Raw genomic sequence first — 26,371 nt, 5'->3', positions numbered from 1 at the left:
GTAGACCACTGTTCCTCTAACTGAGAATGCTTGTTCTTGTCTCTCAGGGTCCTCCTATTTCAAACATTTTTTTTCTTTTTCTGCCTCCTTCTTCCCTCTCAGAAGATGACCTCACCTCCTATGACAAAGAAAATATAAGCCATGAGATAAAAAACTCTCACTCCTACCCCAGGCTTTTCTTTATCTGCTCCCTTCTTATATGTTGCAGTTTCTCATGGTTGTAGTCTAGGTTCTCTTATCTTCTCTATATATTCTCCTTGACCCATCTCATCTCTTTCTATGCTAATACTCTTTAATTTATGTAGGTGTCCTTTAAGAAAGCCCCATTCAGATGTCTCACATGCACTTTAAACTCAGCACAGCTAAAATTAATCAGCTGACTCCTCCTCTTACTACATCACTCATGCCTGCTTTTCTCCCTATGTGCCTATGTCATTAGATGGCACAATATCCTCCCAGTTACACACATAAGTACTTGGGGAATCATTTTCTACATCTCTCCCTCTCTCATCTCCTAAAGAAACCAATTAACAAGTCCTAGTTTCTCTACTTCCTAAATAATTGTGAAATCCATGTAGTTCTCTCCAGTGCCAATGGCATGATCCTAATCTATAATAATAAAAGCATAATATGCTAATTAGACTGGATGTCTTTTCAGATGACCTTCTGGATGAAGCTGGGGCTGCAAGGGAAGCCCGGGTCCCAGGTGCCAGAGGGAAGCCAGTGCTGGCAGCCAGGGGAAGGAAGGCCTACTCTTGCACAAATTTCATGCATCGGGCCTCTAGTCTATAATAACTTTTTAAGTGGTCTCACAGACTTCAGTCTAAGCCCACTATAGTCTATTACTTTATTCTGTAATCATCAACATGAACATATTCTTTTTAAGATACAGATATGTATATGTTATTACCCTGATTCAACTCTGCAGGGGCTTCCCATTGCCAACCTCCTTAACATGGCTTACCAGACTCTTTATGACCTTCTTCCTGACTCTATCCCAAGTATCCTTTCTCACCACTGCCCTTTCATATTCCATGCCACTCCTGTAAGAACTTTTTATAATTCCTAGATCTGCATTGTTCTTAGTTGCCCTTGAACCATTGTCTATGCTGTTTTTTCTGTCTGGAACAATTTCTCCCTTACTTTTACCTTCACCTTTATCAGATTAAGTCCTATTCATCCCTCTAGCTGGACACAATGTCAATGTCATTTTCTTCAGAGATCATATTCATCTTTGTATCACTAGCATTTGTTAGTGCCTAGCAAGTGGTACCAAAAAAACATTTTCTAAATGTTTATAAAATATAAAATAAACAAAAAGCTGAGTTGTTGGGGTTGAAACCATTCCTGGGGCCCCAGAGTGTTGTTCAGTTGTTTCTCCTTCAGTTTCCTCTACTCTTGCTACCAATTGCATTGCCCAGTGCAGACCCCATGAGGCTCAGTAGAATGCAGTTCAAAAAACATTACCCAAGAATAAAGTTTTTAAAAATACTTAAAGTGACACATATGCCCTCCATTATGTTTGCCTTTTTAGATTCTTTTATTTTTTATTTTTGCCACTTTATGGGTACTTTATGCTATGGCAGTATTAAAGTGCATGTAGTTCCACTGTGCCCCTCCTCCTCAACACAACCACATTTTTTTTCATTTCTATGCTTTATGATCATTCTGGATGTTGTACCTAAAATGGCTTTCCCTTTCATAGTTCCTTCTTTCTCTGGCTAACTTATTCATTCCTTCAAATTCAATTTAAATAACTCTTTAGGGAAGCCCTTTCTGAAACTTCTTACTGCTAACCCCAGACTAGGTATCACTCTTAGGTGGTTTCATGTTTTGTATATACCTCTATTTACCTAGCAGGTTATTTTAGAATCAGTTTATGTGTGTGTCACTTTCATTACACTATGCATTCCTAAGGGAGAGAATAATTTATTCATCTCTATATCCCTAGTGCCAAGCATAGTACCTCATCCATTTATGTGCATAGTAAATGTTTATTAATGAATGAATGGGTGACCAAATGTGCTCCCCTGGATTTTTCACAGCCTATTATCATTCTTCCTCTGTATATGTTCCCTGGAGAATCTTTGTTCTCTTCGTGTTTCCAATAAATTCAATAAAAATTTAAAAAATAAGTAATCAAGATGATGTTATATCCAGGGGCCTCTGTAATAACCATATTCTGCATATCCTGACTCAGACCACAGCAACACAACACCATAATGTTCCCAAGCTTGAAAAATACACAAAATATAATGGCAAAGGAGAGCCAAGTATCACTTTGTTAACTAGGTTTTTGAAAAAAAAACAAAAAACAAAAAAAAAAACCCTCAACATACAGAATACTGGTAAGCTGGAATGAACCAAGTGGTACCTTCATTTTCCCATTAACCCAATTCAATACATATACCATCACTAGTGGAACAGGAATCGGGTGCATGTTTGTTTCTGGTACTTAGTGTCAAATAACTGTCTCATAGAGGGAGAGTAAACAGAAGAGCCAGGGAGCTGGCCTGGTCTCCTCCTTTGTAAGTACAATGACTACATCAGAGGCATGAGTGTAAGAGGAACAAAATGGAGCTGTCCAGGTTTGGCAGACTCTGAGTCTAGAAAAGTATTTATCCCTACTCCCTCCCTCCCCCCTGCAAAAAAATAACCACACACTATTTCAACTGTCATACCTCAATTCTTTATTTTCAATTTACCTTGCCTTGTACCATTCTCTAGCTATAGAGCAATTCTTATTAGTGTATTCTTATTAGTGTATTCTTTATTACACTTGTAATCCTAGCCCTGGTCTTAAGGGTATGGATATGAGAGAGTCTTGGGGAATTAACTTTCACCAAAGCTATAACACATCACATATTGGAATTTTTCCTATTTAAACATGGAATCCCAGATATAAAGAGGGTGTGGCATTCTCTAGGAACACATAAATACTTGACCAAAAACCAGAATATGATACTCTGATCATGAAATCTTTTTTCCTTTGCCATTTAGATAATAATCATTATGTACCTAACATGATAATTGTTTCATGAAGGTTCCCCAATAATTACTAATTTCCTCTACTTTCCTTTCTCTTCCCTTCAAAAAAAATTATGTGGCTTGAGAAATTTTAAATTCTTACTGAAATAAAATTTCTGTTGATCTAATCTTTCTTTCTTACAGTTTCCATTCTAGCTGAGACAGAAGAAATTAAGGCCATTTTAAAGGACAAGGGAATTGATGTGGAGACCATTGCTGAGGTGTACCCCTTCAGAGTACAACCAGCTCGTATTCTCAGCCACATTTATTCCAGCCTAGGTAAGGAGATTGAACTGTCTGTTAGAATTAGAGCAAGTATTTGATACAAGTCAGGGATTATTTCATTTTTATTTTTATCTTTATCTCATATTGATTTATTAAACTGGATTTTAGAAAGAATTTTGAGTCTCTGGAATCTAAGTTTCTAACCCTATAGATACTGAGCAGGCTTGATCATTTTAGCTGTGTTTTCTGAACTCTTTGGTACACATACCGTGACTGTTACGAGGCATTATTGTATCTTCATTCCAAGTGTGTGCTTAACTAACATGTTCTCTCCTTTCTTGGGACCTATATTTCTATTTTGAATACATGCTAACTTTACATAGAGTAGTAGCCAAAGAACTTGTGTTTAGGTCTTTTATACTTTGTCGTGTAATGAATTGGTTGACAATATTTAAAAAATTCTATTTCTTGTTTTCCCAAAGTATATTTTATTTTTTTAAAGTATTACATATAGTATTACATATATCTTCTTTTTCCCCATAGACCTCCCCCTGCCCCGGCCAGCTCCACCACCCCCAGCACATGCCCTCACCCCCGCTAGTGTCTGTGTCCATTGGTTATGCTTATATGCATGCATGCAAGTCCTTTGGTTAATCTCTTACCCCCACCCTCTACCCCTCCCCTGCCTTCCCACTGAAGTTTGACAGTCTGTTCGATGCTTCTTTGTCTCTGTATCTATTTTTGTTAATCAGTTTATAATGTCCATTATATTCCACAAATGAGTGAGGTCATGTGATATTTATCTTTCTCTGACTGGCTTATTTCGCTTAGCATAATGCTCTCCAGGTCCATCCATACTGTTGAAAAAATTCTATTTCTTAATATAATACTTATTTTTAATTAGTACTTATTTTTATTTGATTTATATATTAAACTTAGTGATGGACACATTAAACAAATTACTGTAAATTACAAGTTTATACAACTTATTAAAGATTTCACATTAAACAAATTTACTACACTATTAACAAAAAAGGATATGAAGAATTTTTAAACTACCCTTGTGGAAGGCTGAATAATGGCCCTCAAAGATACCCACGTCCTAGTTCCTGGAACCGGTGAAGATTACCTTATATGGCAAAAGAGATTTTGCAGGTATCATTAAATTAAGGGTATTGAGATGAGGAGTATTATCCTGTATTATCCAGTTGGACCTTAAATGTAATCACAAGTGTCCTTATAAAAGGAAGGCAGAGGGAGATGAGAAAATGAAAATGAGATCAGAGTGATGTAACTTTGAGCCAAAGATTTCCAAGGATTGCCCATAGCCTCTTGAGGTTGGAATTGGCAAGGAACAGATTCTGCTCTGGAGCTTCCAGGAGAAACGAATCCTGCTGACACCTTGATTTTATTTTAGTCCTGTAAATTCGTTTGACCTTCAGACCTCCAGAACTGTAAGAGAATAAATATATGTTGTTTTAAGCCTCTAAGTTTGTGGTAATTTATTACAACAGAAATAGGAAAGTAATACAGAGAAGTGTGGTACTGAGAAGTGTGGTGATGCTGTAATGAATATCAAAGTGTAGAAGTGGCTTTGGAATCAGGTAATGGGTAAAGGCAGGAAGAATTTTGGGTCACATGACAGAAAAAGTCTAGATTGCCTTTAACAAACTGTTATAAAGGCATTGATGGTAAGGGCTCAGAAGGAAATGAGGAACATGTTATTGGAAACTTAAAGAAAAGGATCTTTGTTTTATAGTTACAGGAATCTTAGCTGAACTATGTCCTATAGTTTTGTGGAAAACAGAGCTATAAATGATGAATTTGGGTATTAAACTGAGGTGATTTTCAAGCAAAGTGTTGAAATCATGGCCTTATTTTTTTCTTGCTGTTTATGGTATAACTAGAAGCCCGTTGCACGAAGATTCGTGCAATAGGCCTTCCTTCACCTGGCTGCCGGCACCAGTTTTCCTCTGGCACCAGGGACCCAGGCCTTCGCTCTGGCCACCGCCTTCTGTCTTCGCTCCGGTCGGAGTCTTCAGTCTTCGCTCCAGCCGGAACACCGCTCCTGTAGCTCCCTCCACCCCCTGCCACCCCTCTTATAGCAGGTGTCCTGCCCTGCCCAGCCTCTCCGCGCCTGCAGGCATGCTGCCCAGATGCCTGGAGCAGCTGAAGGGCAGGGCCGCCGCCATCTTTGTCTGGTTAATTTGCATACTCACTCCTGATTGGCTGGTGGGTGTCATGAAGTGACAGTCAATTTGCATATTTCTCTTTTATTAGTGTAGATGTGAAAGGAAAGAGATAAATTGAGGGAAGAACAATAAAGGAAAAAATTAAAACCAGGACTTCATGACATTCTAAGCCTATCTACATTGGAAAAGATGATAAAACTAGATTTCTGTCAGGAAAGCATGCTCTAGAAAAATGATCAACCTTCTGCTAAGGTTTTGGAAAGATCAAAAGATCAGAGTATTGAGAGAACCAAAATGGCAGCATAGGTAATCACCTATACTTGCTGCCTCTCACAACCACATCAAAACCACAATTAAATGGCAAAACAACTACCACCCAGAACCGCAAGAAAGCTGGCTGAGTGGAAGTTCCACAACTAGAGAGGTAAAGAAAGTGCATTGAGACTGGTAAGAGGTGCGGAGGCGCGGAAAGTGCTGGCACCTGGTGCTGCTCTTTTAATCGGGAGGGAGATACAAGCTCCTGCTTGCTCTGAACTCCAGTTCCGGGCGAGACTCTGGGGAGAAACTGGACTGTCTGGCATCAGGACAGGAACATGAGGGTGGCTTTATCTTAGAGGTGCTCGCAGCGATCATTGTTCCTGCACGGGGGTGCGGGATGCAGAGAACCAAAGACTTCTCTGGTTTAGGAGTGACTGGCAGCTATTGCTGTTTGCTCTGCCCTGGTGATTCCCAGAGACCCCGCCTCACCCAATTTACAACCCCACCCAAGTTGTGGGCATAGGCTTTTGCATATGAATGGCCTGTCTTTTTTCTGCATAAAACCTGTCAAACTGCAGCTGGGTCAGAGAGCCCGAGAGCTTCCAAAAGAAGGTCCAAGGCCCGGCAGAAGCAGCAGCCTTGCTTCACAGCTGGGCCTCGTCTGGGCACTTCCAAACCCCATACAAAGAGGAGGAATCTGAAGATCTCTCTCTGTAGCTCCTGCTGGGCGGCCCTAGACAGTGGCTGACCCTGCACATCCTTGGAGATCCAAGAGCCAGTGTACCCAGGGGTCAGTGTGAGACCATACTGGATTGCAACTCTTCACATCTATAAGTGACACACTCAAGGGGCAGACTCAGTGAGCACCAAAGCCCCACTGAAGCAAGTCCTGCCCCACATGGGTGTCTCCTGTGCAACAGATCTTCCAGTGTAGACACAGCTGGTCATGACAGCCAATTGGCCTGGAGCTCATTTCCTCCCAGGGATACCAACAGTAATCAAGGGTTAACTACAACAAGGCTGTGCACACAGCCCACAAAGGGGTGAGCCAAGAGCATCCACCTCAGGTGACTGGGGAAGCTGAGCCACTGGGCCCTATAGGACACCTACCACACAAGGCCACTCTATCAACTCAAGCAGACTTAGCAGCTACCCAGTACATAGAAACAAACACAGGGAAGCAGCCAAAATGCGCAAAGAAACAAGTCACAAATGAAAGAAATGGATGAAAGCAAAATACTAGGTATAAGAGTTCAAAACCACAATTATAAGGTTACTCAAGAATCTTCTAGAATCCTCTGAGAAATTTAGTGAGACCCTCAAGGATATGAAAAAGGATCAATCTGAAATTAAGCATACACTGACTGAAATAAATAATAATATACAGAGATTCAATAGCAGACTAGGGGATCCCAAAAATCAAGTCAAAAGATTTGAAATACGAAGAAGCAAAAAACACCCAACCAGAAAAGCAAAAAGAAAAAATAATTCAAAAATATGAATATAGTGTAAGGAGCCTCTGGGACAACTTCAAGCATACCAACATCCGAATTATAGGGGTGTCTGAAGAAGAGAGAGAGCAAGACATTGAAAACCTATTTGAAGAAATAATAACAGAAAACTTCCCCTACCTGGTGAAAGAAATAGACTTACAAGTCCAGGAAGCACAGAGAACCCCAAACAAAAGGAACCTAAAGAGGACCACACCAAAACACATCATAATTAAAATGCCAAGGGCAAAAGACAAAGGGAGAATATTAAAAGCAGCAAGAGAAAAACAGTTAGTTACCTCCAAGGGAGTACCCATATGACTGTCAGCTGATTTCTCAACAAAATCTATGCAGGCCAGAAGGGAGTGGCAAGAAATATACAAAGTGATGAATAGCAAGAACCTACAACCAAGATTACTCTACCCAGCAAAGCTATTATTTAGAATTGAAGGTCAGACAAAGAGCTTCACAGACAAGAAAAAGCTAAAGGAGTTCATCACCGCCAAACCAGTATTATATGAAATGCTGAAGGGTATTCTCTAAGAAGAGGAAGAAGAAAGAGGTAAAGATAAAAATTATGAACAACAAATACATGTCTATCAACAAGTGAATCTAAAAATCAAGTGAATAAAAAATCTGATGAACAGAATAAACTGGTTAATAAAATAGAATCAGGGGCATAGATAAGGGCGTGGACTGACAATTCTCAGGGGGAAGGAGGTGTGGGGGGTGCGGGAAGAGATTGGACAAAAATCTTACACCTATGGATGATGACAGTGGGGGGCGGTAAGGGGATGGGGTGGTGTAGGAACTGGGTGGAGGGGAGCTATGGGGGGAAAAATAGGAACAACTGTAATAATCTGAACAAGAAAGTTTTTTTTAAAAAGATCAGAATATTCATTCACACAGAGGGCTTTTAAATTATATATATATATACTAATAAAATATTCACTGCTACTATTAGTGGAGAGAAATGGTGCACCTGCACATAAGGCTTGTAAGAGAAATGAATGCAACACAATTATAGTAATCAGTTATTAGCGAATGTTGTAATTTTTATTAATAATTATGTATAACAAGATATTTTAAAAATTAAGTTATGAAATTTTTATTAAAACGTTTTTTACATACCGTTATATTGGCTGGGCCGCAAAAGTATTTGTTGTGGGTCGCATGCGGCCTGTGGGCCGCGATATTGACATGCTTGCTCTAGAACTTGGAAGAAGCAAGAAGGAATTTTCCCCTGGAGCCTCCAAAAGGAACCAGCTCTACTGACACCTTGGTTTTGATTTTTAATCATAATAGCCATAGGCTCATTTTGGACTTCTGACCTTCAGAACTATGAGTATAAAAGTATGTTGTTTTAAGCCACTAATTTGTTTTAGCACCAATGGCAAATTAATACAATCTTAAATCAAGCCACAAAGGAGTAAATGTGTAAGTAAAGATTGTATATTAGATAGTGGATTGCCACTTACCAACCCAAAGACTACTTTGTGTATTTATGTGTTTATGTGTATACTTTTTTTCTTCACCAATAATTGTCTGTTAGTAATTACAGCCAAGCCAAATCTTGTCCAGCTCAAAACCAGCTTCCTTCCATTTTTACACATACCTACTCCAGACACTCAATTACTATGGCAGTAATATAGATGTAAATTAAGAGGGAATCAACCAAGGAGGGAAGGACCAACAGTCAGAGTCTAACTCCTAGGCACACATGTTTTATGCCAGCAATACCTGAACTCCCAGAACTATTAACATTCATCTGGCTATAGGAATATATGGATTTGCCCCCCCTCTTCCATCCTAGTTGTAATATAGAAAATATATTTTCTTTGTTATTAAAGTGCAAGGTTAGAATCTTCCAAAGAAACTTTACTAAAAACTGGAAAACTAAAATATAAACACATAGAAATTAATAAGATTCTTGAATACAGGTCTCAGATCCTAATTAGCCTCTATAATCTGGCCACAAATTAGCTTGAATATTGTAAAATTCTGAGTACCCAGTTCCCTACCATTACTCAACCGTATCTGAGGTAAATGCCAAGTCAAGACTCTGAAACTTCTGATATTGATTTGGGTTGATACTTAACTAGGTTGGATGGGTACCTCAGTCCTTCCCAGAACCTGCTTCCTGTTATGGTATTTTAAAAATTTTCCTTGACCATTCTTTCCAGCCTCAGACTACAATATGCTCCTAGTCTCCAGATATCAATCCATTAGTTCTAAACCCTTGACACGAGGAAGATATTTCTCTATGTAGACTAATTCTTACTTCCTGAGCATTAGTTGATCTTGTAGTCGCCTTCTTTGCCCCTCAGAGAAGTCTCTATAGTTTGGGGTTCATGCAAGTCCTATTGGTACCTTTGACCTGATTCTCTCTTAGTCTCTTACAGAAGTGGATAGGCTAATTTTACCCTTTGATTTTCAAATCCATTCTTCTAAGCTCAGAATAATCTTACTAGAACATAGGTAGCTTTCAATCTCTGGGCCATTATTCCTGGAATCTACCCTCATCACATTGGATCCCTCTAACAAACAGAAACAAACTCCTTATTGATTATTTTTTCAAAGTCTACACTCAGTTTTAGGGCGTCTTACTAAGTTATTATTTCCTAGTCAAAAGAAATAAGGACTGATGGGTCTTGAGTTTAATGATCAAACATTTCAGGGCCTCAAGTAGAAAACTACATTTATTTTTTCAAATATAGTCCTTCATTCACTTCATTCATTCTTTCATAAAGATCTATTGCTCACTTATTATGTACCAAGCACGGGGCTAGATGCTGTAAGAGGCATAGGCATATAATCAAATAATTACAATACAATTTTATAAATGCTGTAACAATGGTGTTATATGCAAAATTCAGGAGAAAAAGGATAGATTTCCCTGGGAAAGTCAAGAAAGGCCTGATTTGATGAGTTATCAAATGAGTGGCTCTTCAAAATTCTGTTATTGCATCAATTGCACAATAAGAAAATTGCTTTAAGCACACATTGAATGAAACTATAATTCCACCAAGAAAAGTTATTTTTCTATCAGATATGTTCATTTATATGTGTTATCTAAATTGGATTCTCTGCTTCACCTCAAACACTCATTATTTCATATATTTCAGTTCCATAACGTCTTTATTTTTTTATGTTATGAAGTTAATCAACTTTGGGAACTTAAGAACTTTATAAATTTAGAAACTCAGATCTTTATATAGTGCTAATTCTTTTTTAATCTGTTAGTGCATATAGATACTGTACATTTTAATGATTATATTTAGTGTGTACATATTAACTCGTGTTCTTTTTTCACTTATTTTTTTTCAATTTTTTTATTAAGGTATTATATGTGTACATATCTTACCATTGCCCCCCCCACACCCAACTCCCATATATGCTCCCACCCCCCAGAGTTTTGCATCCATTGGTTATGCTTATATGCATGCATACAAGTCCTTTGATTGATCTCTTATCCCGCCACCTCTCCCTAACCTTCCCATTGTAATTTCACAGTCTGTTTGATGCTTTACTGTCTCTGTATCTATCTTTTTGTTCAAGTTTATAATGTTCTTTATCATCCATAAATGAGTGAGATCATGTGGTATTTTTCTTTCATTGACTGACTTATTTCACTTAACATAAAGTTCTCCAATTCCTCCCAGGTTGCTGCAAATGATGAGAATTCCTTCTTTTTTATGGCAGCATAGTATTCCATTGTGTAGATGTACCATAGCTTTCTGATCCAGTCATCTGCTGACGGGCACCTAGGCTGTTTCCAAATCTTAGCTATGGTGAATTGTGCTGCTATGAACATAGGGGTGCATATATCCTTTCTAATTGGTGTTTCTAGTTTCTTCGGATATATTCCCAGGAGTGGGATTACTGGGTCAAATGGGAGTTCCATTTTCAGTTTTTTGAGGAAACTCCATACTGTTCTCCACAGTGGCTGCACCAGTCTGCATTCCCACCAGCAGTGCACGAGGGTTCCTTTTTCTCCGCATCCTAGCCAACACTTGTCGTTTGTTGATTTGTTGATGATAGCCATTCTGACAGGTGTGAGATGGTACCGCATTGTTGTTTTGATTTGCATCTCTCGGATAATTAGTGACGTTGAGCATGTTTTCATGTGTCTCTTGGCCTTCCTTCTGTCTTCTTTTGAAAAGATTCTATTTAGGTCTGTTGCCCATTTTTTTATTGGATCATTTATCTTCCTTTTATTAAGTTGTATAAGCTGCCTGTAGATGTTGGAGATTAAACCTTTATCAGTGATGCCATTTGCAAATATGTTCTCCCATGCAGTGGGCCTTCTTGTTGTTTTGTTGATGGTTTCTTTTGCTGTGAAAAAAGCTTTTTATTTTGATGTAGTCCCATTTGTTAATTTTCTCTTTAGCTTCCATTGCCCTAAGGGCAGTGTCAGTGAAGAATTTCTTTTGGCATATGTCTGACATTTTGCTGCCTGTGGATTGCTCTAGTATGTTTATGGTTTCCCTTCTTATGTTTAAGTCCTGTATCCATTTTGAGTTTATTTTTGTGTATGGCGTAAGTTGGTGATCAAGCTTCATTTTTTTGCATGTATCTGTCCAATTTTCCCAACACCATTTATTGAAGAGACTGTCTTTATTCCATTGTATGTTCATGCCTCCTTTGTCAAATATTAATTGAGCATAGTGGTTTGGGTCAATATCTGGATTCTCTATTCTGTTCCATTGATCTATATGTCTGTTCTTGTGCCAGTACCAGGCTGTTTTGAGAACAGTGGCTTTGTAATACAGCTTGAAATCTGGTATTGAGATCCCTCCTACTTTATTCTTCTTTCTCAGGATTGCTGTGGCTATTCGGGGTCTTTTTTTATTCCAGATGAATTTTTGGAGAGTTCTTTCAAAGTCTGTGAAATATGCCGTTGGTATTTTAATGGGGAGTGCATTGAATCTATAGATTGCTTTGGGTAGTATGGACATTTTAATGATGTTGATTCTACCAATCCATGAACATGGTATGTTCTTCCATCTGTTTACGTCTTCCTCTATCTCTTTTTTCAGTGTCCTGTAGTTTTCCGTGTATAGGTCTTTTACCTCCTTAGTTAAGTTTATTCCTAGGTATCTTAATTTCTTTGGTGCGATGGTAAATGGGATTGCCTTTATAGTCTCTCTGTCTGTAAGTTCACTATTGGTGTATAGAAATGCCATAGATTTCTTGGCGTTAATTTTGTATCCTGCTACATTGCCGAATTCATTTATTAAGTCTATTAGTTTTTTGACGGAGTCTTTCGGATTTTTTATGTACAATATCATGTCGTCTGCAAATAAAGACAGCTTTACTTGTTCTTTTCCAATTTGGATGCCTTTTATTTCTTCTTCTTGTCTAATTGCAATGGCTAATACTTCCAGTACTATGTCAAACAGGAGTGGTGAGAGTGGGCATCCCTGTCTTGTTCCTGTTCTTAGGGGAAATGTTTTTAGTTTTTGTCCATTGAGTATGATGTTTGCTGTGGGTTTATCATATATAGCTTTTATTATGTTGAGGTATGAGCCTTCTATTCCCACCTTGTTGAGAGTTTTTATCAAGAAAGGGTGTTGGATTTTGTCAAATGCTTTTTCTGGATCAATTGATATGACTATGTGATTTTTATCTTTCAATTTGTTTATGTGATGTATCACGTTTATTGATTTGCGGATATTGTACCATCCTTGCATTCCTGGGATAAATCCTACTTGGTCATGGTGTATGATCTTTCTGATGTACTGCTGGAGCTGATTTGCTAGAATTTTGTTGAGGATTTTGGCATCTATGTTCATGAGGGATATTGGTCTGTAATTCTCTTTCATTGTGTTGTCTTTATCTGGTTTTGGTATTAGGGTGATGCTGGCTTCATAGAAGGAGCTTGGAAGTGTTCCTTCCACTTGAATTTTTTGGAATAGTCTGAGGAGGATAGGTTTTAGTTCTTCCTTGAATGTTTGGTAAAACTCTCCTGTGAAGCCAACAAGCCCCGGGCTTTTGTTTGCCGGAAGCTTTTTGATGACTGCTTCAATTTCGTCCATAGTTATTGGCCTATTGAGCTGTTTAGATTCTTCTTGATTGATTTTTGGAAGGTTATATTTTCCTAGGAATCTGTCCATTTCCTCCAGGTTGTCCAGTTTGTTGGAATAGAGTTGTTCGTAGTATTTTGTAACAATCCTTTGTATCTCAGCGGGGTCTGTTGTTATTTCACCTCTTTCATTTCTGATTTTGTTTATTTGGGTCCTCTCTCTTTGCTTCTTGGTGAGCCTGGCTAGAGGTCCATCAATCTTGTTTATCCTTTCAAAGAACCAGCTCTTGGTTTTGTTGATCTTATGTATTGTTTCTTTGGTCTCTATGTCATTTATCTCCGCTCTGATCTTTGTTATTTCCTTCCTTCTGGTTACACTGGGCTTTTCTTGCTGCTCTTTTTCTAGCTCTTTGAGTTGTAGGGTTAAGTAATTTATTACCATTGTTTCTTGTTTTTTGCAATAGGCTTGTAGAGCTATGAACTTCCCTATCAAGACTCCTTTCGCTGTGTCCCATAGATTTTGGATTGTTGTGTTTTCATTGTCATTTGTTGCCATGATGTTTTTTATTTCTTCCTTGATCTCTCTGGTGACCCAGTCCTTGTTTAATAGCATGCTGTTTAGTCTCCATGTGTTTGATTTCTTTGGATTGTGTTTATTGTAGTTGATTTCCAGTTTTATGCCACTGTGATCTGAGAAGATGCTTGATATAATTTCTATATTCTTGAATTTGAAGAGTCTTTGCCTGTGACCCAGCATATGGTCTATCTTTGAAAATGACCCATGTGCACTTGAGAAGAATGTATATTCTGTGGCTTTGGGGTGAAATGTTCTGAAGATGTCAATTAATTCCATCTGGTCTAGTGAGTCATTTAGGATTGCTGTTTCTTTGCTGATTTTTTGTTTAGAGGATTTGTCCAGTGGTGATAGTGGGGTATTAAAGTCTCCTACTATGATTGTATTGCTATTAATCTCTCCCTTGATATCCTCCAGGAGTTTTTTTATGTATTTGGGTGCTCCTATATTGGGAGCGTATATGTTTACCAGAATTATTTCTTCTTGTTGGATTTCTCCCTTTAGTATTATGAAGTGGCCTTCCTTATCTCTTGTTATGGCATTTACTTTGAGGTCTATTTTGTCAGATATAAGTATTGCTACCCCAGCTTTTTTTTCATTTCCATTTGCCTGAAAGATATTTTTCCATCCCTTCACTTTCAATCTGTGTGAGTCTCTTGTTCTGAGGTGGGTCTCTTGTAGACAGCATATATATGGGTCCTGTTTTTTTATCCATTTAGCTACTCGATGTCTTTTGATTGGAGCATTTAGTCCGTTTACATTTAAAGTTATTACTGAAAGGTATTTGTTTGTAGTCATATCTATTTTTGTGTCTGTATTCCTTCTTACCTGTTTATTTCTTCTTTTTACAGTATTCCCTTTAGCAATTCTTGCATTGCTGGTTTGGTGGTGATAAACTCCCTGAGGCTTTTTTTGTCTGCAAAGCTCCTGATTTCCCCTACAATTTTGATTGATAGTCTTGCTGGATATAGTATTTTTGGATTCAGTCCTTTGCTTTGCAACACTTTGTATACCTCCTTCCATTCACTTCTAGCTTGTTGTGTTTCTGTTGAGTAATCATTTGACAATCTGATGGGTGTTCCTTTGTAGGTAACTCTCTGTCTCTCTCTTGCTGCCTTTAGGATTCTCTCTTTATCATTTATATTTGCCATTGAAATTATGACATGTCTTGGTGTGGGTCTTTTGGGGTTGATCCTGCTTGGGACTCTCTGTACTTGCGTAACTTTTATCTTTCCCATATCCGGGAAGTTTTCTGTCATTATTTCTTCAAATAGATTTTCTAATCCCTGCTGCTCTTCTTGTCCTTCTGGCAGCCCTATTATACGCATGTTACTTCGTTTCATGTTGTCCCGAAGCTCCCTTAGGCTTTCCTCCTGCTTTTTAATTTTTTTCTCCAATTGCTGTTCAGATTGAGATTGTTTCTGTACCTGATCTTCTAACTCACTAATTCGGTCCTCTGCTTCTTGTAGTCTACTGTTGAAACTTTCCATGGTGTTTTTGATTGTAGCTATATCACTTTTCATTTCTTCCTGATTCTTGCATAAGTTGTTGATTTTCTCATCCATCCGATGTATAAATTCCATGACCATTACTCTGAACTCCTTTTCGGTCATGTTGCAAGCTTCAGTTTCACTAATTTCCTTTCTTGGCGACTCCACATTTTCTTTCCTCTGTGAGTTATTTCGTTTCCCCATTCTGGCTATTACCAGAAAGCTCAAGCTTCCGTTTGCGTGGACCTGGGCTGTGTGCTGTGGGGACTTCGCTCCACCCTAGTTTCACTGAAGTGCTCTGACACTAGGACGTGTGGCTGCCTTTGGTTGGTGGGAACCAGACTTGCCCAGGATCAGTGTCCCCAGTGTTCTGTGTGGTCTCGTGTGCACATTTAGAATCAGGGGCCCTGTCTGCACCACACTGTTGGTATGTGCCGAGAATGAGATCCTTAGCATGTGCCAGGAGTCAGAGTTTCCCTGTATCTGCACCAAGACTCGAGTGTCAAAGTCTCTGTTGCCTTGTGCGGTTTCTCGTTGAGAATCAGGGTCCCTGTGTGTGCACGCACCAACAATTGGGATCGCTGGCTCTTAGTGTGAATGCGCTGTGAGTCAGGGATCCCAGGCAGCTGTGTCCGGCGTGCCAAATTTCCTGAAGTGGAGCTGCGTCCTGTGTGTGCTCTCTCTACTGAGCCAAACCGGCTAGAGCGCACATTCTTAAAATCCTGAAGGTGAGCTGGCTCAGCGAACTCTCCCAGAGACCCGGAAGGGGGGCGGAGTCCGTCCTGCGCGCCAAATTCCCCAAAGGAAAGCCCCTCTGTGCACGCTCTAAGACTCCCCGAAGGGGGAGCTGTGACCCGCGAGCCAAATTCCCTCAAATTCCCCGAAGGGGAGCCCTCTGTGCGCACTGCTTCTGTCCCGCGCGCGTGTGCGCGCACGCCAAATTCCCTATGGAGGGGCGCGTCCCTGTGCAAAGCTCGGCAGCTTGGGGGAGGGGCGGGTCTATCAGTTACTATGGCGCTATCTGCGCGCCTGCGAGGAGGGGGATAGGCTCTTTGACTCACGGAAATCTGCGGGGAAGTCTGTATTCTTGTTGTTTGTTGGTTTGGAGCTGTGATAGCAGTTCTCTGTCCCCAGTGGCTGCAGGGTCCTGGTTTGTGTCAGAAGCCAGGATCCGAGTCTCAGGCAGCTCTGTTTCTCAAGATGACGTGGTCTCCGCGTCCGCACCAGCCGCTGAGAAGTGTCCGCTTTGTGCGCGGGGCTCCGCTGTCTAGGGCTGCCCTGTTAGGGAGCCCCTTGGAAGACCTGCAGAATCTAACTGACCCTATCTCATACACACACACACACACCACACACATCTACACTCTCCTCTATGGGTTCCTCACTCACACTCTCTCTCTCCCTACCTTCCTGCCGGTCGCCATCTTTTCTCCCCCTTCACTTATTTTTCATGTAAATATTTTCTCATATTGAAAGAACTGTGTATTAATGGTATAAATTAAGGTAATTTTTCCCTTATTATTGGGTACTTGAATTGTTTCCAAAATTTTTATCCTTCTATGAATGCCTATGGCATTCATACATGTACACCTGTTTCCTTAGAGTATATTCTCAGGAAGGAAATTCTAGATAAGAGTTCAACTTTGTAGCTCATTTTACCTGTTGCCAGATTATACTTTAAAAAGAACAACCCATTTTTAGTAATATCAATAAATATTAAATATACCTTTCAAAATTTTACTACCCATACAACATTATTTTTAAATCATTTTTGTAAGATTAATCATTTTAATATACCTGTTATTTTCACTTCTTTTCTTCAATTTCCAGTGAGAGTATATATTTTTTCAGTTTTGTTTTACTGTTTTTTGAAATTGTGTCTCATATTACTTGCATATCTAGCAGGAACTGCACATTTTCATATATATTTATCAATTTTAGTATATTTGATGGTAAGCTTTTATCAATGAGGTTTATAATGTATGTCCTATAACTTTTTTAGATATTAATTTTCTTGCCTTTGCAAATTTTTAAACATCAAATATACCCATTTTATTGGCTATATATTTCTTTAGGACTTGTTGAATTTATCTCCTCATTTTATTGGAATAGATATGCTATTCTTAGTTTTCATAAATAATAAGTTATATGATTATAAATTGAAATGCACATTGTGACTGCAGGGAACTTGAAAATAGAGAAAAGCACAAAAGGAGAGGATTAAAATCACCTATAATTCTACCACTCACAGAAAGCCACTGCTTTTGTTTTGGGGCTTTTGCTTCCAATACTAATATATAAAAACACTGGGTTGTATTGACCAGTAAGGACCAAGGCTCGACCAAGGGGAAGTAAGTCCTGCAGTCAGTGCTGGGTTGCTTCCACTGCAGGCGCGGTGCCCCAGCACTGACTGCTGAGGGGGCTGTGAATCAGGGCCAGAGAGCGGCCATAAGAGAGAAGCAGGGACTGATCTGTTGCCTCTGTGGCAGCTTTTGATCAGCATTTGCCTCTCTCTTTCTCTTCCAGTCTGGTCAGCAGCTGTGCCTCCATTTCTCTCCAGGCCTCCACCAGAGCTGCTGATCAGCCCCGCCTTTGTGATCAGGCCCCATTGATAGGCCCAGAGATGCTGACTGGCATAGGAACCAACCAATCAGAACCAAATCTGGGTGCTGTGGGGAGCCAATGGCTGACTAGGAGGCAGAGCTTTTGATGCTGACTGGCATGGAAACCAACCAATCAGAACCAAATCTGGGTGCTGTGGGGAGCCAATGGCTGACTAGGAGGCAGAGCTTTTGATGCTGACTGGCATGGAAACCAACCAATCAGAACCAAATCTGGGTGCTGTGGGGAGCCAATGGCTGCCTAGGAGGTGGAGCTTTTGACGCTGACTGGCATAGAAACCAACTAATCAGAACCAAATTGGCCAGCAGAGGAGGGCAGTTGGGGGTGAGATCAGGCATGCAGGGGAGGGCAGTTAGGGGCAATCAGGCAGGCAGGCAGAGGCAGTTAGGGGCAATGAGGCAGATGAGCAGTTAGGAGCCATTGGTCCCAAATTGTGAGAGGGATGTCCAACAGCCGGTTTAGGCCCGCCTAAACCGGAAGTTAGACATCCCCCAAGGGGTCCCCAATTGGAGAGGGTGCAGGCTGGGCTGAGGGAACCCCACCCCCTCCATGCATGAATTTCATTCACCGGGCCACTAGTATTGAGATAACTATGTATTGTGCCAGTTGGTATACTGGAAATGTCAAGGGGAACACTATGTAATGTATATGATTGTCTAACTACTAAGCTGTACATCTGAAATCAATACAAAATAAAATTGAAAAAATAAAAGAAAGAGATAAGTAGAGTGGATTAAAAAAGACACCATGCCAACTATATGCTATCTGCAAGAAACTCACTTCAAACATAGCAACAAAAATAGTTTGAAAACAAAAGGATGAAAAGATTTATCATGAATTTCGTGCACCAAGCCTCTAGTCCTATATAATAAAAGCCTAATATACAAATTGTCCCTTCAACCATGAATTCGACCACTTGCTATGATGTGTGCTGACCACCAGGGTGCAGCATGGAACATGGTGGGCATCAGTGATGCAGCACTGGCAGTGGGCAGCAGTGGAGAGGCTGCCAGCCCTGATGGGCCCCAATGAGAGTAGGACTGCAGCGGGATGGTGGAGCAGGTAAGCAGGTAGCGCCAGGCCAAGGCGGGTCCGAGTGGGGCCCGATCGCCCTGCTGATTGCCCTGCAGATGGCGATCAGCAGTGGCAATGGGAGGTGGGGCCACTGCCTGGCTCCCAGGCACTGAGGGAGCCAGGCGGGGGTCCGATGACTCAGGCGGAGGGGGGGTGCAGGGGCCCAGGTGCTGCCCAGGGCCAAGAGGTCAGCTGGGACCTGCCCTTCCACACCAGATGCTCGTGCTTTGATCACCAGCCAGGCCTAAGGACCATACTCATGCACAAATTTTGTGCACTGGGTCTCTAGTAAATCTTTATAAAATAAATACACACTTGATTTTAGAAAAATGGTGTCAAAGACCTAAAACTAAAAGCTAAAGTTATAAAATTCTTAGAATAGAGAAGGGGAAAGATTCATAACATTGGATTTGGTGATGATTTCTTGGATATAAACTCAAAGCACAGGTAACAAAATAAAATTTAATTAAATTGGATTTCATGAAAATTAAAAAGTTACATGATAGATACCATCAACAGAGTGAAAAGGCAAACCACAGAATAAGAGAAAATATTTGCAAACCATACACCTAATAAAGGATTAATATCCAGCATATAAAGAGAACTCCCACAACTCAACAACAAAAAATTCCCCTAAAACCATCTATAAATTCAGCCTTGGCTGGTGCAGCTTAGATGGTTGAGCATCATCTGGTGCACCGAAAGGTTGCCAGGTTCAATTCCTGGTCAGGACACATACTCAGGGTGGGTTGTGTGCATATGGGAGGCAACTGATCTCCCTCATATCTCTCTCTTTCTCTCTCTCCTTCTCTCTCTCTAAAAATCAATAAAAACATCTATAAATTCAATGCAATCCCTATCAAAATTCCAATAGCATTTTTCACAGAAAGGGAATGATCTTAAAATCTATAATAATAAAAGCATAATATGCTAACTAGACTGGACGTCCTTCCATCCTTCTGGATGAAGCCAGGGCTGTGAGGGAGGCCCAGACCCCAGGTGCCTGCCGGTGGCCACAGGGAAGTCCAGGTCCCAGGTGCCAGAGGGAAGCCAATGCTGGCAGCTGGGGGAAGGAAGGCCTACTCTTTCACTAATTTCATGCATCAGGCCTCTAGTTTGTAAAGAAACATGAAAAACCATGAACAGCCAAAAAAAAATAGAAAGAAGAACAAAGTTGAGGCACCACACTTCCTGATTTCAAACAATATACAAAGCTCTAGTAATTGAAACAGTATGATACCGGCATAAAAATAGGCACATAGACAAATGTAAAATAATTGAGAGCTCAGAAATGCACCCACAGATATGTGGTTAATTAATATGTGACAAGGGAACCAAGAATACTTAATGGAGATAGTCTCTGTCAAATGGTGCTGGGAAAACTGGGTATCCACTTGCAAAAGAATGAAATTGGATCTCCACCTTATACCATTCACACACACACACACACAAAAGTAACTCAAAATAGATTAAGGATTTATTTATTTATTTATTGACTTTAGAGAGGAGGGGGGGGTGGAGAGAGAGACAGACACCAGTTTGCTGTTCCAATTATTTATATGTTCACTGGTGGGTTCTTGCATGTGCCCTGACCTGGAATCTAACCCACAACCTTGGTGTATTGGGATGACAGTCTGACTCACTGAGCTACCTGGTCACAGCCTGGATTAAGGATTTAAATAAAATCATAAAACTCCTAGAATAAAAGATAGGAAAAAAGCTTTTGACATCAGTCTTAACAATGAGTTTCTGGATATGTCACCAAAAGCAAAAGCAACAAGAGCAAAAATTAACAATTGGGTCTACATCAAACTAAAAAGCTTCTATATTGCGAAAGAAATAATAACAAAAGTAAAGGTATCCTATGGAATGGAATGGAAGAAAATATTTTTAAACCATATATCAAATAACTTGTTAATATCCAAACTCTATAAGGAAATCATGCAACTCAATAATAGAAATGCAGATAATTTGATTTAAAATGGGCAGAGGACTGGGAGAAGGGGTAGGGTCTGGAGGAGGGGGACAAAGGGGAATGGGAGATATCTGTAATACTACCAACAATACAAGATATGTTGTTGTTTTTAAAATGGGCAGAGGACTTGAATAGACATTTTTCCTAAAAAAGACATACAAAAGGCCAACAAGTACATGAAAAAGTGCTCAACATTAATAATCATCAGGGAAATGCATATCAAAACCACAATGTGATATTACCTGACATCTGTCACTTTATATATAAAGTAAGGGACAGCGAATGCTGGCAATGATGTAGAGAAAAGGGAGCCCTTGTGCACGGTTGGAGGGTTTGTAAATTGGTATAGCCACTACAGAAACAGTACTGAGGTTCCTCAAAAAATTTAAAATGGAACAAACAATTCACACTTATGGATATGTATCAAAGGAGATAAAGTCACTATTTCAAAGAAATATCTGTACTCTTATGTTTATTGAAGCATTTAAGTTAAACAGAGAAAGCTAAATATTGTATGATATTACTTATATGTGGAATCTAAAAACATCAAACTCACAGAAACAGAGTAGAATGGTGGTTGCCAAGGGTTAGGGATGGAGGAAATAGGGAAATGTTGGTCAAAGGGTACTAACTTTAAATTGTAAGCTGAATAAGTCCCAGGGATCTAATGTACAGCATGGTTACTATAGTTAAAAATATTTTATTGTGTGCTTGAAAGTTGCTATGATAGAGTTTCATGTTCTCACCATAACAGCAACAAATGGCAGTTATGTGAAGGGAAGGATGTGTTAACTAACCTTATTGTAGTATAGATTTCACACACCTTAAACATACATAATGTTACATGTCAATTATATCTCAACTAGAGGCCCGGTGCACAAAATTCATGCACGGAGGGGGGTTGTCCCTCAGCCCAGCCTGTACCCTCTCCAATCTGAGACCCCTCGAGGGATGTCCCACTGGGATCGGGCCTAAACGGGCAGTCGGACATCCCTCTCACAATCCAGGCATGCTGGCTCCCAACTGCTTGCCTGCCTGCCTTCCTGATTGCCCCTAACCACTTCTGCCTGCCAGCCTGATCACCCCCTAACCACTCCGCTGCCAGCCTGTTTGCCCCCAACTGCCCTCCTCTGCCGGCCTGGTCACCCCTAACTGCCCTCTCCTGCAGGGTTGATCATCTCCAACTGCCCTCCCTTGCAGGCCTGGTCCCTCTCAACTGCCCTCCCTTGCAGGCCAGGTGCCTCCCAACTGCCCTCTCCTGCTGGCAATCTTGTGGTGGCCATCTTGTGTCCACATGGGGGCAGGATCTTTGACCACATGGGGCAGCTATATTGTGTGTTGCAGTGATGATCAATCTGCATATTACTCTTTTATTAGATAGGATAGAGGCCTGGTACAGGAGTGGGGGCCAGCTGGTTTGCCCTGAAGGGTGTCCCTGATCAGGGTGGGGTTCCCTTGGGGTGTGGGGCAGCCTGAGCGAGGGGCCTGTGGTGGTTTGCAGGCCGGCCATGCCCCCTGGCAACCCAAGTGGAGGCCCTGGTATCTGGAATTTATTTTCCTTCTACAATTGAAACTTTGTAGCCTAGAGTGGAGCCAAGCCTGGGGCTCCCTCTGCGGCTGGCAGCCATTTGTGTTGGGGTTATAATTGAAACTTTGTAGCCTTAAGCGGGTGGGCCCGGCCAGGGTGTGCGGAAAGCTTTGCTTCCCCTGTTGCCGGGGGCAACACTGGCCTACTCTCTCAAGCTCCATTCTGCCGCCATTTCTGTTTGAATTTGTTTACCTTCTATAATTGAAACTTTGTAGCTTGAGTGGAGGCTTAGGCCTGGAAAGGGCAAGTGGAAAGCTTGGCTTCCTCTGTTACCTAGGAAACCTTGCTCTCTGTGGCTGTAGCCATCTTGGTTGGGTTAATTTGCATACTCACTCTGATTGGATGGTGGGCGTGGCTTGTGGGCGTGTTGGGGTATGGTCAATTTGCATATTTGTCTATTATTAGGTAGGATGCCATTAAAGGATAAAAGGTTTTTTGCCAGAGGGTAATAGAGAGTTATTGTTTAACTTGAGGCCTGGTGCATGAAAATTCATGCACTGGAGGGGGGGTCCCTCAGCCTGGCCTGCCCCCTCTCACAGTCTGGTAGCCCTCAGGGGCAGGAGGCAACCTGGTGATCAGGGGAAGGCAACACCCCATCAAACCTCTGCTTCTGCCACTGCCAGCAGCGCAAGCCTTGGCCGTCCCTGGTTACCTGAGCCTCAGGCAGCCCTGGGCAGCTGGGCAGCCACCATCTGAGGCTTGCCTGTGTCTCAGGCCAGCCCTGGGTGGCTGGGCAGCCACCATCCGATGCTAGCCTGTGCCTTGGGCCGGCCCTGGGTGGCTGGGGGGATGAGAGGACTGGGGGACTCAGGAGGCAGGCGCACGGAGCAGCCGGGCCCGCCTGGAGGCGGACCCGATCTTGCTGTGTGCCTGCCGCCCTGGCGGGACTGAGGGGACTGGGCACCGCCATCTTGTGGCTGTGGGAGCCACCATCTTTGAGGGTGTGGCAGCCAATTAACATATTCCCTCCTTATTGGCTGTGGGCTCCGCCATCTTTGAGGGCATGGCAGTCAATTAGCATATATCCTCCTTACTGGCTATGGGTGCTGCCATCTTTGAGGGTGGGACAGTCAATTAGCATATTCCCTCTTTATTAGATAGGATTCATACAAAGTTTCTGTTAGGGATGATGAAAATATGCTGGATATGGTTGGTGGTTATGGTTGCAGAACAATGTGAATGTACTTAGTGCTACTGAACTATATATTTTAAATGGTAAATTTTACTTTACATACATATTTAATTCAATAAAAATTAATTAAAATGTAAATATATTAAAACACAGACAATTCACATTTTCTGAGATATTAGACAGGATTTTTATAAACTATGTTAATATATCCAAAAATAAATTTAGAAGATGAATTTCACTGGAAACCTGGAATGTATGAAAAATTATCAAACCAAATCTCCAAACTAAATAATACAAAAACTAAAATTAGGAAAGTAATGGATGGGATTAATAGCATATGATACACAGCAGAGGAGAGTATTAATGAACTGAAAAGTAAGTCAGTAGAAAATATCCAAATTAAAGCACAGAAAATAAAGGATGGAATATTGAAAGAGCATTAAGAAACAGATATAATGAAAAGCTCTGGAATCTAAGAACATGAGGAAAAAATGAAACAGAAACTATTTAAAGAGATAATGACCAAAAATTTTTCAAAACTGACTAAAGATATCAAAGTCACACAAAGGCGAAAAATTTGTCTAGATAAATACACTAAAATAAATACTAAAGGGATTTCTTTAGGCAGAAGAAAAATTACCTCAGGCAGAAACATAGGAATGCAGAAAGGAACAAAGGGAAATGGGAAGTCTAAATATAAAAGACCACTGATTGCTTAAAGCAGTGAACACTAATAACGATGCCTTGTAAACAAAATAACAAAAGAAGTGAAACAAATAACAAAAATAGAAAAAAAATATATTCATGTACTTAACTTCATGTATATTATACTATAAGAAATCACCAAAATAAGACCTAGTGTCCAATGGTAGATGAAAAGATAAACAATGTGATGTATACATACAATAAAATATTATTCAACCTGAAGAAGAATAAAATTTAGACAGATATACCATATAGATGACCCTTAAAGACCTTATGCTAAATGGAATAGGTAAGTTACAAATGGACAAATATTGTATGATTCCACAAATATGAGTTACCTGGAGTAAGCAAATTCATAGGGACAGAAAGAATGGTGGTTGGCAGGGACTGGGGGAAGGGGAGCATAGGGAGTTATTGTTTAGTGGGCACAGTTTCAGTTTGGGAAGATGAAAAAGTTATGGAGATAGGTGATAGTAATAATTTTACAACATTGCAAATGTGCTTAATGACACTAAACAATTAAAAATGGTTTAAATTATAAATTTTGTTATGTATATTTTATCATAATAAAAAAGAAACAAAATGGAAGGAGCAGTGGATAAACCTGGTTGTGATATTTATCTCAGGTAAAATGGGTGCTTTACAAAGTGGAGCCTGGAATATTGACAGCTCTCTGGTTCTGTTCCTAAGAGTTAAGCAACACTAAAAATATGATCTATTTGATAAGTATCACACTTAGGATAAAGCAGGGACAAAAATAAAATCCCCTAAAAATGTGTTCCAGAAAAAAATAGTAGTATTTATTCTAACATGAAGGGATATTCAATATATATTTTAGGGAAAAATACTTGAGAACAATGTGTATAGTGTTATCATATGTTATAACAGGGAAATAATGTGGGTGAATGAATGAACTATTTATTCATTGTAAGAGATATTGATGTAATAATTGCGTTTTGAAAGACAAAAAGAAATTTAATTACATTTAACATAAATATCAATTATCAAATAGATTCTAATTTCAGAATGCTAAACTAAAAATGACATATGTACTAAAGAAAATCAGGTGGATGTGTGTGTGAATGTGCACCTTTGTGCATACATACATACAAAGGCAAATATATACACACAATATTTTTAATTTTATTTTATTTACTTATTTTAATCTTTATTGTTGAGAATATTACAGATGTCTTTTCCTCCCCCCCCCCCCCCCGATTGCTCCCCTCTACCCGGATCCTGCACCACCCCTGGCCTTCACCACCCTATTGTCTGTTTCCATGGTTAATGCATTAATGCATATAAGATATTTGATTAATCTCTTTCTGCCCCCTCACCCATTCCCGCTGAGATTTATCAGTCCATTCCATGCCTCTGGTTCTATTTCATTAATCAGTTTATTTTGTTAATTGGATTCTTTGTTTATTTTGATTTTTAGATTGAATTGTTGATAGATATGTATTTACTGCCATATTTTTGTTCATATTTTTATCTGTTTTTCTTCTTCTTCTTAAAGAATACCCTTCAACATTTTGTGTAATTAATACTGGTATGGTGGTGATGAACTCCTTTACCTTTTTCCTGTCTGTGAAGCTCTTTATCTGACCTTCAATTCTAAATGATAGCTTTGCTGGGTAGAGTAATCTTGGTTGTAGATCCTTGTTATTCGTTACTTTGAATATTTCTTGCCACTCCCTGCTGGCTTGCAAAATTTCTGTTGAGACATCAGATGACAGTCAAATGGGCACTCCCTTGTAGGTAACTGTTTTTCTCTTGCTGCTTTTAAGATTCTCCCTTTGTCTTTATCCTTTGGCATTTTAATTATGCTGTGTTTTGGTGTGGGCCTCTTTTAGTTCATCTTATTTGGGACTCTGTGCTTCCTGGACTTGTAAGTCTTTTTCTTTCACCAGGTATGGGAAGTTTTGTCATTGTTTATTCAAATAGGTTATCAATATCTTGTTCCCTCTTTTCTCCTTCCAGCAACCCATGATGTGAAT

The 26,371-nt window shown here is 40.1% G+C and overlaps 1 protein-coding gene across 1 annotated transcript in view; it reads left to right on the top strand.

Annotated features, from left to right (window-relative positions):
- The window catches only part of PHKA1 (phosphorylase kinase regulatory subunit alpha 1), a 371,877-nt gene that overhangs the window by 180,170 nt on the left and 165,336 nt on the right, over positions 1-26,371 (top strand). The window contains exon 15 of the mRNA XM_079765335.1: positions 3,172-3,306. Coding sequence (XP_079621461.1) covers positions 3,172-3,306 — 135 coding nt within the window. The remainder of the gene's footprint in view (positions 1-3,171; positions 3,307-26,371) is intronic.

This window comes from Cnephaeus nilssonii (assembly GCF_951640355.1).
Source record: "Cnephaeus nilssonii genome assembly, chromosome: X".
Classification (NCBI taxonomy): Eukaryota; Metazoa; Chordata; class Mammalia; order Chiroptera; family Vespertilionidae; genus Cnephaeus; species Cnephaeus nilssonii.
Note: the sequence above shows the minus strand (reverse complement) of the source record. Positions and strands in the feature narration are given on the sequence as shown.